The 17989-nt window shown below is 39.1% G+C and overlaps 2 protein-coding genes across 6 annotated transcripts; both read right to left on the reverse strand.

Moving 5' to 3' along the window:
- Window positions 1–58: 58 nt before the first annotated feature.
- LOC122036981 lies at window positions 59–13650 on the reverse strand. Of its 5 annotated transcripts, XM_042596413.1 has the most exons (10): window positions 13397–13650; window positions 10505–12054; window positions 10201–10260; window positions 5683–6243; window positions 2314–2380; window positions 2162–2223; window positions 1982–2071; window positions 1780–1901; window positions 604–652; window positions 59–437 (listed from the first exon to the last, which is right to left on the reverse strand). In XM_042596413.1, the coding sequence occupies exons 5-10, from the start codon at window positions 2378–2380 to the stop codon at window positions 165–167; spliced, it is 663 nt and encodes a 220-aa protein (XP_042452347.1). In that variant the 5' UTR covers window positions 5683–6243; window positions 10201–10260; window positions 10505–12054; window positions 13397–13650; the 3' UTR covers window positions 59–164. The 5 variants fall into 5 exon arrangements, 1 of the variants encoding a protein (XP_042452347.1); XR_006127485.1 differs by lacking the exons at window positions 59–437; window positions 604–652; window positions 1780–1901; ... (2 more) ...; window positions 2314–2380; window positions 5683–6243 and adding exons at window positions 8917–9348; window positions 10032–10120 and having other exon boundaries at window positions 10201–12054; XR_006127482.1 differs by lacking the exons at window positions 59–437; window positions 604–652; window positions 1780–1901; ... (2 more) ...; window positions 2314–2380; window positions 5683–6243 and adding an exon at window positions 8917–9348 and having other exon boundaries at window positions 10201–12054.
- Window positions 13651–14459: 809 nt separating this feature from the next.
- LOC122036972 lies at window positions 14460–15643 on the reverse strand. Its single transcript, XM_042596404.1, has 2 exons — window positions 15587–15643; window positions 14460–15464 (listed from the first exon to the last, which is right to left on the reverse strand). The coding sequence occupies exons 1-2, from the start codon at window positions 15641–15643 to the stop codon at window positions 14460–14462; spliced, it is 1062 nt and encodes a 353-aa protein (XP_042452338.1).
- Between the last annotated feature and the right edge of the window lie 2346 nt (window positions 15644–17989).

Raw genomic sequence — 17989 nt, forward strand, 5'->3', positions numbered from 1 at the left:
TCAAGAAACTCTAATGATTAGTGAGTGTACAGATTAGTTGGGACATAGATTTCCACCTTACGCACCTGACTTTGATGTGAATATGAAAACAATGTAACAAATAAAATACAACGAGCTAATTATTCACTGGGCAACAACAAACTAACTGTTCTGATTTAGCAAAGTTAGTGAGCTGAAGGCAATCTATCAGCAGCACGACGCCCACCATGAGCACCACCATGAGGACCACCTCTTCCTTGCCGTTGCCCTGAGCCAAAGCACCTTTGTCCCGGCCGAACACCACCTCGAGGGCGACGACCACCTCTTCTTTGCTGCTGCCTTGAGCCAAAGGGCCTTTGTACCAACTGCATGCTGCCTCCAGGATTAATCTTTTCGATCACAAAATCCATCCTCATGGCATTCATATTTGCAAAGATTGCATCCAAGGCTTGAAGCTGCTGCTTGGCAAACACATAAACTTGATATTAGGAAACAATACTGTCGGCCCAAATATAATGGATACAACAATACAATTATCTGCCCTTAAGTGATCCTAAAAGAAAGGCCAAGAGAAGTCATCAAATCAAACATAAGGATTAACAGTTTGTGCTCATAAGAAGTTACCTTGATATCGGAGTCAGCATCAGCACTCCTTTGAAGGGGTGTCAATACACTGCATCAGTAAGCTCAATCTTAAAATTAGAGGATAAAACTATTAATTATAAGCAAAACATAATTTGAGTCAGAATATTTTCTTCCTGTTAGGTCAAATACCAACAATAAAGGCACTTGAAAACTTATCATTCGTTTAAAAGAAAAGAATGAGTTTAATTAACTAGTCACAGAAATATGGTAATGACAGGAAACTAGAAACAGATTGGACAGCTCTACCACATTCTTAAGAGGCAAATGTAGATGCTTTGAGAAAGATTCCATGTCTATTAAACCAGCAGGATTTGGCTAAACCAACAATGAGATCAACGTATATAATCTCTAGACATGGCGGTCTGCAAAACTTTTCATTAAAGATCCCTGATACAGGCAGCAAGCAGCCAGCTTTCTTCTCAACTTCCTCCTCTGAGCTTAAACATTAGCATCCTCCTCATCCACACCCCAAAACAACAGATCCCTCCTTCGTGCCAAAAGAAAACAATTATGGCAGACTAATCTATACCATGAAACTGATTACATCCGAAGGGCAAATTATTGTTGTATGATGGAACTGATCTAAAAATCTTAGTTAGGAAGGTGCAATGGAAAGCTTCACTGATTTAGAAGAAAACTCCAGGAACTTGTGTAAATAAACACGTGTTTCCGAGTTAACTATATGCCAAACATAATACCTTCAACCCAAATCTAACCAAAAAATGTATATAATTTATTCCATTTGTTTACAATTGTTGGATAGATATAAGCCAATCTTGTCATAATCCAATAATAAAGAATATTCTTGATGCACAGTAAACCTTTATAAACCATGTTTATCCATCCTAACCCAAAATGTAGATTACTTTGAGACATCCAAGTGGTCAAAAACCAACATTGGGTGGAATATGGCAATCCTAAAACACCACAAAAATAGGGCCAGAGCAGATTTTGTTAAGAAAGGAATGAAGGTGCAGTTCAAAGTGCTTAACAGCTGAAGGGTCCAGAAAAACAACAGTGGATGGATAACTACACCAATATGACAGCACAGATGTGAAGTCTGTGTGTTTTAAATAAGAACCACATTTTGTAATCTGTGCTACACTGCAAAACAATAATGTAAGATAAAAGATGGAAAAGGGCAAAAGGACTAACCATCCGCCATTCGGATTTCTCATCCTGTTCTGGACAGAACTGGCAGCAGCCTTCCTAGCCATCTCTGTGATTACAGTGAATTGATTCCCATGAACATTTGACCTTCTCTTTGCAAGCACACCCTGAACATCGATGGCCAAAACAGATTAATAAATGTACAGCATATATATCCTCTAGAAAAACACAGCATACTAGTTATTACCTGTCTAATTGAAGATCTGGAATCCATGAATCCCTGTAGCAGGGCATTACCATGGGAAGGATTCCTATTCTGAAAGCCTTGGTTTTTAATCTAAAAACAAAGGATTTTGTGATCAACTATTTAATAATTTGAAACAGAAAAAAAAAAAAAAACTTTGCTGGAAAGAATATATTCACTCACAGGAGGCCTCGGAGGTCTTTTCCCTTTGGCAGCATTTTTCTTCGACATTTTAATAATATCATCTACAATAAAATAAATATGTGAAGTCGTATTAGGACTAGGTTATTGAGATAGAATAACTTCAGATTCAACAGAAAAAGTTCCTGGCATACCTAAGCTCATGTTCATCTTCTTCTCAGTCATTGAGATCGCCTCTTCTGTTAACGCCTTTGTTTCCATCTGCATCGCAATAGAATCGAAAGAAGCAGAAGAATTTAGGGTTTTACTAGAATCTCGAAGCACGGGAAAATCTTCTAGGTTTTGATCGCTTCCGCAGAGCGATACCGGCTTTTATAGGAAGATATGGTTGCGAGTTAGTTGCTATAAATGGGCTTATTTAAAATCGGGTTACCGTTAACGGAATTAAAATAAGTCGTTCCTTTTTTTAATTATTCCTAAAAATTCTGGTTATTTTAGGAAAAAAATATTATTTCTTTCCTAATTAAACCGAATAACTCGATCTGGAAAAGATTTCTAAATATGAGACCGCGACATAGAAAGAAAATTGATTTTTTTTTCCTTAATTAAAAAATTAATTTAGATTACAATAGGATATGTAAAATTCAATAAATAAAAAAAATTGAAATGTCAATATTTGTTATGAAATTCTAAATTTAGAGTAGTATATATAACAAAACTGGAGAACAAATTAAGTTTATGAGGAGAGTAGATCTTCTGGATCATTTTTTTTTTGTGGTTCAGAAGATGGATCACTTATATTTACGGTCGGATCGTGGTTGCAATCCGATCGTAATTGATTACGATCTCTTCCTGAGTTTACTTTCCCCACCAGGTTATAGTTTGGTTCGGAGCGGACGGTCGTAGGCCGTCCAGAGGAGACCCTCGCTCGGTGCCCAGTAACCTGGCTACTTATCCACCACAGGTGTCTTTCGAGCGGCCTCCGGTCGCCCGCTCCGAATCAAACTATAATCTGGTGGGGACGATGAACCCAGTAAAAGATCACAACCAATTGCGACCGATCGTGGTCACGATTTGACCGCAAATATGAATGATCCATCCCCTGAATCATAAAAAGTGGTCCAAAAAATCTGGACTCGTTTATGAGTGCTAAATGGACATTAGGTGGAGCCACCTGGCGCTAGGGTGGGCTCTAGCCCCACCAATTTTAAGAAAATAAAATTAAAAAAAAAATCAGCACCGTAATTTTCTTTTAATTGTTTTCTTATTCTCGCCGAATGTGTTTTTTATTAAACCAAAATTTAGATTTGGTTTAATTAAAATTCTAAAATACACATCACTTTATTAAGAATTTTAATTAAATTAAAAATTGTTCCTGATCATTTACCACCAAACCCCACGCACATTACCCTTTTTCTTTGTTCTTCCTTAAAGCCATGGAGCTATATGTAATTTTGATCATCTTTTTCACTAAGATTCGAATAGATTTGTTCAACTTTGGAATGGATTTCCTTCGATCTCCTTTCTCAGGAACATAATCTCCCAATTTCTTAAAGATCTTTACATTATTATTCACATTATATTTTATATTCATATCATGTACAGGCGTTCGGCAGTGACTCGACGAATACAATCGTGACATCCCTTCTCTTGAATAGCATATGAGATCGGTGCGATCATCGCCATAAGTTTATATCTGGACGATCAGCCCCATATAAATTTAAATTTTGGCTACATCCCTGTAAATGGAGGTTTTTGAACTTAGAAACGACCTCTTTAGTAAAGATCAACTGAATCAGAATTGAGCAACTGGGTTGAATGAAACGTATAAGACAGTTTGCTTACACTGCAATGTAAAAGTATGACTACTAAATTCAGTTTGAGAAGCAAAATAAAATTAAATGAAACATAACAAGCTAGCACAAATGTAACTAATGTACTTGTCTTTTAGAATATGTATCAATCAATTATCTCGAGACAGAATTGACCACATTTAGTTGAAAAATGCTAATAGTTTCTAGTACAAAACTCTGATACTGAAGAATTGAGTAGTTCCTCACTTGGAATTCAACTAACTACTTGACAAGCTAATGAATGAAATCACGTGTAAAGAAAATCAGAAGGAAGGAATTCCGATAGCACAGCTATAAATAAATTATTGGTGTGGTTGGTACTAACGATCTAACTCAAGTTTTGATGTAACTCAAGTTTTGATGTAACTCAGGTTTTGATGAATGATAAAGTAAGTTAAGTTAGTTTTGTTGTGATCTAACACTTTGACTGAGTGTGCAGGAGAAATCCAGGTAGGTCGACCGGATAACTGGTGCGAAGCTCAGCTAGGTCAACAGGTCGACCGGATAGTTGGGACGAAGTCCAGATAGGTCAATGGGCTGATCGGATATCTGGCACGAAGCCTAGCTAGGTCGACGGGCCGACCGGATAGCTGGCACGAAATCCAATTAGGTCAACGGACCGACCGGATAGCTGGCATGAAGTCTAGACTGGTCAACGGACTGACCGGATGTCTGACAAAAGGTAACTAAAGATAAGTTACTGGAGGAGAGTGATTATATGAGGACGCGTCCCAATTGAAGGACAGTAGGTCTCGTTCCAGTTTAGGTCGATTTGAGATCCCTATACTGAGACTTGACTAGTTCCTGGTCCTAGGAGGACATGAACTAATTACTCTATTTTTTTATATTGTGTTAACACTTGTCTTGCAGGGTATTTTGGACTAACACATTTGTTGCAGGCAAGAAAGCAAGCAAAGAAGCAAAGCTACCTTTGGGTGAACAATACCTGAAGACACCTTCCATGGCTATGGAAGGCGCCTTCCGCTAGATGAAATTTGACCGAAGTCTTGGATAAGCATCGATCACTTCGGGATTGATTTTGTCTCATTGGAGGCACCTTCCATGCTTATGGAAGGCGCCTTTCATGCCTTTTATAAGGCAGTTTCGAGGAGGCATTGGAACAACGACGACATACGAGTTATTGCGAGTTCATTCAAGCTTTCGACTGCTCCCGATTGTTGTTACGACTCTACTACGAAACTGCTGAGCCCAACGACTTATCAGAGGAGTTCCGATCGCGCCCGATGGACAGACGTCAACACAAGAAGTGCTTTCATTTCGATCCATAAAAGTGTTGATAACCTTTTGTACTTAATTACTATAAAAAGGCAAGTGCATTATGTTGCACTTGATCTAACCTTTTGTATTCGATTCTCTCTTCCGAGGGTACTGTAAGAGCTTTTCAGTGGATTGTCTATCGATAGGTCCACGAGATTTAAAATCTTGGAGTAAGAGTCATTGAAAGCTCCAAACAAAATAAAAAACCGCTCGTGTTTTTCTAGTGCATTCTTTCTTACTTTCCGTTGCATACTCTACTTTTAATTTTTTTTAAAAAAATAAATTTTAAAAATCATATGATTCACCCCCTCCCCTTCTTTCTCTCTCTAACATCCCCCCTCCCCTTCTTTCTCTCTCTAACATACGTCACCCCTCCCCTTCTTTCTCTCTCTAACATACGTCACGATCCAACACAAATGAGAGATTCATCACCTGATGGTCATTCAAGGTGCACCAGTGTGCAGCACCAAACACATTTTCTTTCTCTTTCTTTCAGATAACACACTTTCAATGTAGCATAATAATAGAGGACCAAAGGAATCATATTCCCCAAAGTGAGAATGATGAGCATAATAATAGATATGGATGGAAGTACTTCTTGGTTCTTCTTCACATGTAAGAGCTGCAATCCGACAAAGAAACATGACAGTGTGAGAGAAATCATAACCATGATAATTTCTACATCCATTCTCCATATTGACTGAATTGCCTGCTCAGTATAGATAGCTGATGATGTAATGCCAAACGGTTCAAAGAATAATGGGTCCATCTTGTCTCGTGTGCTCCCAATTGTGCCAGTGATTTTATCCCCTGCGCTGTGCTTCAGAGGAGCAAATTGGATGCTAATAATAATTTCACTGTCCATTATCTCACCTCTTTCCATTTGCTGCTTAGCAACCAAAGAAGCAACGTAGCCACAACCAACCATGCAAAGCAGGCCAGTTTGAGCATTGTATATTCCTTCTGCTGAGATTTTTTACAGCTTCATTCATACTGAAAGATGATAACATTAACTGTATCAAGTTGATGTTGTGGTTAGATTTGAGCCAGAAAGGTTTAGAAAAAATCTTCAGAATAATTAGAAGAATACAAGTGCTAAAAACTCTAGAAAGAAATAAGAGTATACAAGTCCAAAATTGCCAAACCATTGTGACTATATCCGAATAAAATAACAAACTAGAACTTATAGATTCAGTGTAGAATCTATGAGTTGGAACCAACCAATCATGTGCTTATTAATTTCACAAAGGATAATGGGTGCTCTCTTCACCTCCCACATAATCAGACACATGCACATGGAAAGACTGTAGCTTAACTATTTAAACAATCAGAACTCCAAGACAAGGAAGTATCCACTACCACACAGTCCCACATACATGGCAAAGCTTTACCAACCTTGCTATGGCTTGTGCGCCACGTTGGAGAAATTTAGGGCACCACCTTATTGAAGACAGAAGGATTAAATATGCCCCACCTATCTGCGGTCAGCTAGGTGGACCTTTGACTTCGCCATTGAACTTTATATAAGACTTCGGACAAGGACTCTATTGATGGAAATGAATGGCATATCTTCATCGTATGTACTTAATTAACATAAACCAAAATTTCACAATTATGACTTCAGAGCTACAAAGTAGAGCTCACATTTTAATTCTAAAGAAAACTTGTTAAATTTACAAGAGGAAGAGATGACACAAGGATAAAAATTTAATAGTGTATAGCAAGGATTAAAATTTCGACCCGTGCCGAGGTTTCGGTCTCAGACCGGAACGATACGGTTTCGGTATCGTATCGTGCCGTGCCGATTCAGTTTCGGTATTTTTTATTTATCTATAGTAATTATAAGATAAATATGTTTATGGTATATATAAAAATAAGTTGTATATTGATTTATTATAAGTTCTCAATTATTGAATAATTTAATATTATTAGAAAAAATAATTAAAAATAAATTTATTTAAATAGAATTGATATAACAATAATTCAAATTAAAATGAAAGTATCTATAATAATAATAACAATAATAATAATAATATTATTATTATTAAATAAATAAAATAACTATTTATTCATTTAATTAATTAATAATTAAATAATATATATTTTAAATAATAAAAAATTTTAAAAAATAAAAAAAAATCAGAATATAAATATAATTTATTAGAATTTTAAAAAAATTTAGAATTTTTTAAATTTTTTTAGAATTTTTTTTAAAAATTAAATGAAATTTAAAATAATAAAAAATATATTAGAATATAAATAAGAATTATTATATTTTTTTAATTTTTAAATAAAATTTAAAACATTATTTTTTCAGAATATTAATTAATAAAATTTATTTAATTTATTTTAATTTTAAATATATTTTATTAGGATAATTTAATTAGATTTGTAAAAGCCTCTTCAGAATATCACAACTCCTCTTAGGAATTGTTTAAATTAATTAAATAAAATAAATAATTATTAAAAAAAAAAAAAAAAAAGACGATCTTCGCTCCGAGAGCGTCGCGGCGATCCCGGACGACGCGGCGCGGGGTTGGGCGGCCCTGAAGAAGGCAATCATCTGGCCGGATGACCGGACCGTCTCGACCTTGAGTCTCGGCGGCAGTCTGTGCCGAAGGCGTCGCGTGCGGTGCCGAAGTCGTCGCGGGACGCCGCTGATGGCGTCCCGCGTCTCCTCCGGCGGCGCCGAGACGGGAGGTGCTCCCGTGCCGGTTTCGGCCGCCCCGCGGAACGGTAAAAACCGTCCGTGCCGGGCGGCACGGAACGGTATTCTCAACCTTGGTGTATAGACTGTGAACCACTGCTCACATTTTAATGGATTATCTTTTTTACTACAACTCTCCTGATTGATAAAAGTGGTATTAGCAGGTAAAAACAATCAATTCAGTTTGAACTAATCCAAACAACCAAATTGGCTATTTCAATATGATTTAACTTGGTTTAAATTATAGATCAGGTTGGTTGGTTGAAACAAACAACAAAGATCATGTACATTTCAGTTCGGTTCAATTTAACCCAATTAGACACTGTAATTTACTAGCCAAGTCACTCAACCTTAGGTGCAAGTAACTATCACAAATGTGTATCCAACATACTTATTTCTACAAGTGTTAACACATGATCAATAGAAAAATTGAGTGTCCCCTTTGAGTGTCAGGTGTCCAAGTATTAGCATCCAACACAAACACAGAGGGATAGATGAACTCAAGTATCAGAGATTACTAGTGCATAAGCAAGTCACACTCATAGCCACCTTCTCTTGAATTTATCAAGTGGAATATTCAGATAATAGACACGATAACTACAAGAATCAATCAATAAATCCCAAGTAATTGGGGACAATTAAGTTGGAAAATAATAAGGCTCTTCAAGAAAGTGCCGCTTAAAATATTCAGATGAATTTTAATTTAGTGTTCAGCTACTCCAAGAACTTGTTAATTTTCTTGCAGATAATTGGCAATACTTTATACAAATCACTGAGTACTTTTCACATTGCCTCCCACGGTAGTTTTTGTTATTCCAGCATGAATTGACATTGCAATGAATTATCGGTCATCAACTTTAAATTCTTCACAAGTGCATACAATAGCTCTAATAACTTTTAATTTTCCAAGTGGCATAATCAGCATGGCTTTTTTGAATACAGGAAAAACACAAAATTCACAGTCAGAAAGTCTATACTTGTGATTACTCTGTGTATACACGTTTGATCTAGTCACATGGAGATCCAGAAATTCGCACAAAACAGGAAAGAAAATTATTAGTAGGGGAAAAAACCCCTTTCAAGATGCTCAGAGAACAGTTCTATATATCTAGAACTAGTTAGGGAATAACTGTCATTTCCCCATTACTCGATAGCTCATTTCACAGATATGATATGATTTCCAACTATTTATGCATTTAATTCATTGCAGAGTAGGCAATTCAGAAAATGACTTAATGCATATACGCGTTTTGCCCCTGCTTTAGCACAAACAGAGACAAAATTCCTGTTCCTGCACCCACATCGAGGACAACCTTGTTCTTGAATAGAAATGTATTCTGATAAATAACATTCTGATATGTTTTTGTCCTAACAACATCCTTTAACATTTCCTGCCGGACAAAGAAAGTTAAGGGAATCCAATGCATCAAAAAAAAAAAAAGATAAATGATTTCAAAAGAGAATAAAAGAAAGCAAAAGTAAATAACAACAGAAAATCAAAAGAGATGAAAATCCTACTATCAACAATGATGCCTAGAAATTTAAGCTTATAACAATGGACTTCTATGATGCAGACCAGGAAGCTCAGGTCAAACAGATGCATCACTTACAACATTTAGTTTAGACTAATAAATATCCCAAAGAAATAACAGAACTTTTTTTTTGTCAACAATAACGCTTAAATTTGCATAAACAATAAAAAAAACCATTTGAGTGCTTCTGAGTAACCTACTTAGAATAGGAGACAAGTTATACAAAATAGAAGTTCACTAAAATATTTGGCAAATCTTAGAAAACACACAGGTAGATCAAAGCTTATTGAGGCTCTATCCTATACATTTAATCTTATGTTTCTCAAATGTGTCACATCCCTTGACTGTTTGTCATGTCTAATAAGGTCTATTATTAGCTTGTAATAACCCTTCTACGCATGATAAGATCGTTATGATCTCCAAACCAATCAAATAATATTCAGCCACTAGCAAATCACAAAAACTGGAGGTTGATGTCTATTGTTAGAAAAAAAAAATGAGGAAAAAAGATGCAGAGAATCATAACAAGAGAAAGAAGATACTATTGACGAGTATTATTGTCTCTCTTTTATTTTATCTCCAAGTGATTACTAAACACAAAGGATCAGAAGCAAACAAAGAAGCTGTTTGCCTGCGTAAATATAAGTTAAATTTCAAAAAATCAATAATATTAAGAATTTCACTAAATAGAAACATTACAACATCACATACACAAGATGGCAACCAGTAGTAGCTCATGAATCAGAAATGAATAACTTACTTCATGGGTACCTGCAAATAGAAAGACAAAATAAGGAGTCAGCTCCTGTAGTTAACTTGTTAGACAAAAAAAAAAACACCTAGAATGTATTTGTTCTGGCTTCCCCAATAATAATTCAAATGATCTTTTGATACAATGTCGAGGTTATACAGTAGGTTTAGTTATTTTTAAAAATATGTGATAGATTCGTAAAAGTTATAAAGTATATAAAAAACATAGCAATTAACCCATAATAAAAAAAATAAGGGAAAAAACTCTTTTTTTCAGCATTGAGTCGTAGTCCGGCGCTGGTGTTGTCCGCGCCGATCAACGGCGAGTCGTCGAGGTTGGAGCTCTCGGCATTCTCCTCCATCTCCTCGCCGTCCACCCCCATTCTGTCTCCCACGACGCAGGCGATGCCCAGGGCGAGCCCATGGCTCTTCTGGCTGTCAGCTTCAGCTTTGGTGCCGCCGCTTTTTCGCCGTCCCATGGAAGTGAAGAGAGAGAGAGAGAGACTCCTCGGCGGCCGGGTTCAATTTGGAAAGCAAGTGGGAGAGCTTCGCCCCCACCTCCTGGTCTTCGACCGGCGTCGCCTTCTCGCAGCGGCCGAACTGATCCTCCGCCGCGATCTCGAGTTTGCTTATAGGGTTTGGTCCTTCGACCGGGTCAACGGATACTTAACCCGGCCCGGCCCGGCCCGGGTCCGGACCCGAACCATATTTATTACACTGAAAGCGGCACTCCGACCAGACGAGTCGACGACGACACAACGATCGGAAATTCGGAATGGCGAGGACGACGGGCGGAACGGCGACGGCGATTCCCATCGGCTATCGCTTTCTTCCGACAGATAAAGAGCTCATTGTCGACTATCTGGCTAATAGAGTTGCTGGAAAGCTAGTGCCGTCAACGGCGGTCGTCGAAGCCGACGTCTACGGCACCGAACCCTGGAATCTTTTGAGGAATGGCGACCAAGAAGGCTACTTTTTCGCCATGAGAAAGCGCAAGAACGCTGTCGGAAGCAGGGTGGATCGAAGGGCCGGAACAGGGACTTGGACCCTGTACAGCAAGAAAGAAGAATTTGTGACCACGCTAGATGCCGAAGGACGGGAGATCGCCGTGGGTTGCAAGAGCAGTTTGTCTTTCAACGACGGCAAGAGCAAAAATTCAGGTTGGATCATGCACGAATACGAACTTCTCTCCGTCGCCGGCGTCTTCCAGACCCAAGTACTCTGCCATATCAAGAACCGGGCGGGCAAGATCAAAAAGCGATCGGCTGCCAACTTTCCGACGACGCGACCGCATGAGTCCGCTCTGTCTCCTGAATGCACTGCTGAGACGCCGCCCAAGAGATCGTACGAGGCCGCCAACTTACCGTCGGCTCTGTTTCCTGAATGCACCGCACAGCCGCCGCCCAAGAGATCGCAGCCGCATGAGGCCGCTCTGTTTTCTGAATGCACCGCACAGCCACCGGCGAAGAGGGTGTGTAACTGGCAGCTGCCAATGTTTCTTGAACAGTCTCCTGAACCGTCTCCTTCTTCTTGCGATGATGACCAGGCGTTCTGCACCCAGCTTCTTGCCTCGTTGGTTCAGATTGAGGAAGAAAATGAACGTAGTACTTTCCTCTCTCCTTGGGTGCAGTTGCCTCCTTCTTGTGATGAGGATCAGGCCTTCTGCACACAGCATTTTCTTGCCCCGTTGGTTCAGCTTGATGAAGAAAATGAATGCAGTTACTTCCTCTCTCCTTGGCCGCAGCTTGGACAAGCAAGTGATGCTTTGGGTAGCGAGGACCTGGATCAAATCTGGTTGGGCGATGAATTTGATCTCTGATGATGCATCTGATATGCATTAGCTAAAAAAAATCTCATTTTTTTATTATTTTCTTATGATTGTGTATCGGGATTCAGGGATTGATGTGCATCTGATGTGTATTACGGTCTTAGCTTAAAAAAAACTCTTTTTTATTATTTTTTTTAATGATTGTGTATTGGGATTCAGACATCAGTATTCAGCTGATCGTATTAAATTTTCATATTTTGTATTTAAAATTACAAAATACATAATTCTGAAAACTAGTTGCAATGCTAAAAGTAGCAATTCAGAGACTAACTCTACCTGAGTGTATACCCATTCAGCAGTTTTGCGCAACCAAAGACTACATATATTCCAGTTAAGTTGGTACGTGAGCAAGATAACACTTCTTATCAAGGAGTGTATGGACACAATAGCACCTAAGAATTACAAGCAATGAACTCTATATACATTAACCATTGCCATGCTGAAATGTTGAAACCCAAAGTTAACCCAGAATAACTCCAAAAATATTAGGAAATTTTTGCAAGAGTCTAGATCTTCAATACAACCAATTTTAGTACAGAACGATTCTTGATCAGTGAGGAGTGTAAGACATTAATGTTTACAACTAGCACTATACTGGAACTAGGAAAGCAAGGCATGATCATGGCATGCATATAATAAACAAACGTCAAAGGCAACCATTAAAACCTGACAGATGAAGCAAAGAACACAGTTAAATTCTCTCTCTAATAGAAATAAATAAAGAACAGATTTCAAACATGAGCAAGGGCCACTTCTTCAGTCTCAAACCAAATAACACAGTTAAAATTGTGAATCAGGTGCCTCCTGTGACTCCAAAGAAATTGAAAACTTGCCAGATCGATTCATCACATTAAACTACATTGGAATTGGCAAAGCATTTACAAAGTCCATGAATTACTCTGAAACTGATGACACCGTTATAGTACTAGACCAAATTCCAACTTCACTTCACATCTCCAACTTGAAATTCAGCATAAACAATAGAAAAAAAAAAATCAAAAGCAGGTTGATCGTGTAGTTCAACATATTAAAAAAGATCTTTGTTTAGACTCCATTCAAACTCAAAAGACTGCTAAGCTCGTTGATCAAACAAAGTGTAGAGTTGTCTAGTGAAACAAAGGCAGAGGTAAAATCGACAATGACTCATTGCGTTATCGTGCAAGATGAAAAAGACGCAATCTTTCTAGCAAAACGATCGTGTTCTTTTTATATCGAATTCATCCCCCTCCACTACAATACAAAATCAAGTTAACCAAAGAAAAGAAAATTATAAACAAACTCCAAGAATAAGGAACAGGAAGTTCTGTAGGACGCGAGGAGAGATCATACCACGAGGCCAGCGGCGGCGACCCCGACAAATCCGAAGAGAGCGACGCGCCAAGCCCTAGTCGCGCGCTCCCTCTCCTTCCACTGCTCGCCGTTGCCCTTCTCATCCCGAGAACCCATCTCGCCTCTAATCGCTTATCCAGAATCCGAACCAAGATCAGAAAACCCAGATCGAGCGCATTCTCCGATCGAAGAAGAAGAAGAAGAAGAAGAACGAAAAAGGGAGGAAGAATAAAAGCGGCCCGAGGGTTCCTCTGCAAATGTGGACTCCGTTAAAATTATGGTGAAGAGCAAGGGCTTTTACGCAAATACAGGAAACGGATCGGGTCGGCGAATCGAGATCCGTATTTTGATTCTATTTTCTTTAAAAATGACGAATCGTATCTGATTCGGATCGAACCCGAACGGATCCATTAGTTCGTTAGGTGGAATTTAATTGTATTAGATTAAATTTAAAACGTGATTGAAAATTCATCCCATTAAATAAATTTGAATAATTCATTTCGCGTATATCAGATTTCTCCCCGATTTATTTTGGTTTAGGTATTATTATCTCAATAAATCTTAAGTTTAAGTTTAAATAAGCATTTTGATTTGAGAAATTAAATTATTTCGAGGAAAACGCATTTATTTACCTTGCGCCTAAAAATATTATTTTTAAAAAAGCCCTAACAAGCAGCCCAATTTGAGTCTGCGGCTCAAGGTTCTGAGCTTTTTTTATATATATTAAAGTTTTAAATTATTTATAAAAATTAATTAAAAAAAAATCAAAAGCTATAACATTTTAAATATTATTTCATTAAGATCATTATCTTATCTACTTGGCCACGCCCGCTTAGATCTTGTCGGATCCGGCGACCATATGGTATTTGGTGGGCCTAACATTATTCATCTGACCACACGTGTGCAACTACAAAGGTTTTAGAATAAATTAAATTATCAATAATTATTATTAAAATGATTTTAATTATTAAGTTGATAATATATATAATAAATAAATATCCGTGTGCAACTACAAATCAATGGACAATTCACAAACATATTAGCAATTTCGTTGTTCAACACTTCATAAAGCAAATTGTTGAATCTGAATTCCATCCTTGCAAACAACACAAACAACATCGATCTCGGTGATATCTTCTTTCCTTAGCACCATCGAAGGGAGGTTCTCAACCACTGACTTAGCCATCGGCGGACTGCCCTTGGAGTTGCTATTTTGCTCGAACAGTTGCCCGAATAGTACCTTATAGGGCTCGTAATCGGAGGCATAGGCGAGACCATCCTGGTCCTCAAAGTAGGCTCCGACTTCATCAGGATCGAGTGGACTCCTTCCCAGGTCGTTCATGGCCAAGAGAATTTGCCTATCAACGTTTCTGACCACTGCTTCATCTTCAACCTCAGTAACCGTCAACATTCTACTCTCATCTGACCTCGCGTCATGCCCAAGAACCATTACATCAATAGAATCTCTTTCTTCGTCCTGACTGTTGATCTCCTCCCACTCAAATCCCTCGTTGACGTCCCTCCGGTCGTTTCCCAGTTGGATGCTGTGCCAACGGAGAGGAGCATCGAACTCATCATAGAGCTCGTACTGCCCTATGCCATCATCGAAGTCCATGCCCATTTCAGCCACCATTTGCTCGCCGAACATGGTGACGATCTGTTCATCGGAATCTGAATCGGAGTCGATTCCGGTAACCCTAAGGCCACCTTCATCCATATGTCGGGTCTTGGAGAACTTGGCCGAGTCAGAAGGGCAGCGTCTCTGCCCAATGAAGAAGTTGTCGGAGGCCCAATCCGAGACGATCATTCCCCGATCCGCAACATCCACCGTTTCGCTCTCGTCCTCTTCCCCGTCGAACACGGAATCGAGGCCAAGGCACCCAGGGCGCTCAAGCTCTTCGAGGTCGTTGTCGGACCAAAACACCGGAGGGATGAAGGGGCGAGGGCGGGAAGGGGATCTTGGGCGGCGTCGGAAGAGGTCGAGGGAGAGAGATGCGTGGTTGTCATCGGAGTAGTCGGAGGGAAATTTTGGAAGAAAAAGATTGATAACCCCGGAATCGTGAAAAACCTATGCTTTCCAAGGTTTTCTGATTCCGAGTTATATTCCCTGATTGCTGACGTGGCGGGAATGTTGTATTACCGGGAATCACGGATTACTTAAACCAAACAAGGTTGTCGTTGATAACCTACCAAGGTTATCATTGATAATCCCCAACCAAACACGCCCCTAGGGTTTGGTCTTTCCATCCTTCCGTGTGACCGGATTAACGGATAATTGGTTACGGTTCGATCCGGATCCAGAATCCGAGCCATATTTATATGTAAAAATTTACACTGAAAGCGGCATTGACTCCGTCCCGATGATAACACAATGATCAGAATACTGACGATGACGCGAGGTGGTAGAATGGTCACTGTGGTGCCGATAGGCTACCGCTTCCTCCCACGGATGAAGAGCTCATTCTCGACTTTCTAGCCAATAAAGTGGTAGGAAAGCCGGTGTCATCCATGGCGGTCGTCGAAGCCGACGTCTACGACACCGAACTATGGAATCTTTTGAGGAACAACAACGCCGCGTAGCACAGACGGTGGGTGCATGACATCTCTGACGTAATGGTTAGAGGTCGATTCTCAGGAACTGATGACCTAGAGTTTACTTCATCACATATCTATGGTATGTGGACATGCATATATCTCTTTTTATATGGGCCGATATTAGGGAGGTCGCTAAGGTAATAAATTTTTTTTTTAAAGAAACGACAACCAAGAAGCCTACTTTTAAAGAATTATGAGAAGATTGGCTTCTATCTATCCAACAATTGAAAACAAATGGAATAAATGATATACATTTCTTGATTAGATTTGGGTTGAAGGTATTATGTTTGACGTATAGTTAACATGGAAACACATGTTAATTTACACAAGTTCCTGGAGTTTTCTTCTAAATCGGTGAAGCTTTCCATTGTGCCTTCCTAACTAAGATTTTTATATCAGTTCCATCATAGAACAATAATTTGACCTTCGGATGTAATCAGTTCACTGACTTTGCTAAATAAGAAGGTGAAGGATTATTTTATGGAGACTGACCTACTGTTGTGAGTACAAGGATCTCAAATTGTTTCATCCAATTTCAGTGGTCTATTTTTGCTTCATAAAAGATAAATTTGCTATCTTAACGGTCTCCTAGTGCCGGCTCTACGGATATGAAAGGAGATAGATATATATAGATATATAGACTATAAATACATGGTAGGATAAACTCTAGGTCGTCAATTCCTAAGAAACGTTGCACTTGTTTGGCAACAACATCCTTTCTACCTCTTTCTCAAAACATCTACATTGGCCTCTTAAGGATGTTGTAGATCTGGAGCACGGTGATGGAGGCAAAGCTGTCTAATCTGTTTATAGTTTCCTGTCATTACCATAGTTATGTGACTAGTTAATTAAACTCATTCTTTTCTTTTAAACGAATGGTAAGTTCTAAGTGCCTTTATTGTTGGTATTTGACCTATCAGAAGAAAATATTCTGACTCAAATTATGTTTTTCTTATAATAGTTTGTTGGATAGAATAATATGTTGTCGGAGATTTTGAGACTTTAACCAAATTTAAATATACAAACTTAAATTTAACTTATTTGTTGAAATGACTTAAGTTAATAATCTCAGGCTACCGACAGAGACTGGTGTCTGCCAAGTGCCGAACGTAAGTTTCACAGTGGGCGAGTGAACTACGGTCAGCCGGGCAAAGAGGTTGAGCAGGCGAGTCGGGCGACTGAGTGAACGTGCGATCATACAAGTGAAGCAGCCAAGTGATCGGTCGAGTGGAGCAATGGTACGATCGAACAAGTGTGCGGCCGGCCGGACTTGAGGTCGGGCACGAGGCCGACCAGGCCAAGAATACATGTAAAAAAATATCATTCAATTAATTTCTTAGGGATTTAGTGTCTTTGAAAATGTTTATGTTCACGATAAAATTGTTATCGAGTGAAGAAGTAACTTTAGAAGGCAACTTACATGCGGATGGCCATATACAGTAGGAGCGATATACACAATTGGGTGGCCATAGAAGTTGATTTCATCAACTGCACCAACTGTTGATACAGTCTGACCTGGATGTTGTTTTGCTGTTAACACTGATTTAAGTTTGTATCAGATATTTAACTTAGATTAATTACTAATCTAGGTTGACTAGGTTGACCTGATTGAGAAAGTCCTAATTGGGATGTTAGGCAGTTGGAAAGTCCTGGTGAGTGAAGCCAGGCAGATTGGAAATCCTGGTGAGTGAAGCCAGGTGAAAACCCTAGTGAGTGAAGCTAGGTGCAAGTCCTGGTGAGTGAAGCCAGGCAAGGGAAAATCCAGATGGATCAAGGGTGATCGGACATCTGGTGTTGAAAAGTCCAAGAAGGAAGCTTGACATGCGAAGTCAGAGAGGGCTCGGTAGCTCGTTCTCTAGGACCAGATGAAGTCGGAGAGAGCTAGGGAGCTCGTTTCTCCGGACTAGGTCAGAGAGGGCTCGACCCGGACTGAGTCAAGAAGCTGGATCGGTCGGCAGACCGATCCAGTGAAACCTTGGACACCTGATCGGTCTGCGG

The sequence above is a fragment of the Zingiber officinale genome, unplaced genomic scaffold (genome assembly GCF_018446385.1).
Source record: "Zingiber officinale cultivar Zhangliang unplaced genomic scaffold, Zo_v1.1 ctg229, whole genome shotgun sequence".
NCBI classification, from domain to species: Eukaryota; Viridiplantae; Streptophyta; class Magnoliopsida; order Zingiberales; family Zingiberaceae; genus Zingiber; species Zingiber officinale.

Excerpts from the sequence above, each read along its gene's own strand:
- LOC122036981 (XM_042596413.1), bottom strand. The coding sequence starts at position 2,380 with ATGGAAACAAAGGCGTTAACAGAAGAGGCGATCTCAATGACTGAGAAG. Across the intron at positions 2,224-2,313 it reads GAAGATGAACATGAGCTTAG|ATGATATTATTAAAATGTCG; the intron begins GTATGCCAGGAA and ends ATTTTATTGTAG. Across the intron at positions 438-603 it reads ATGCTGACTCCGATATCAAG|CAGCTTCAAGCCTTGGATGC; the intron begins GTAACTTCTTAT and ends TTTGCCAAGCAG.
- LOC122036972 (XM_042596404.1), bottom strand. The coding sequence starts at position 15,643 with ATGGAAAGACCAAACCCTAGGGGCGTGTTTGGTTGGGGATTATCAATG. Across the intron at positions 15,465-15,586 it reads GATTATCAATGATAACCTTG|GTTTTTCACGATTCCGGGGT; the intron begins GTAGGTTATCAA and ends TGGAAAGCATAG.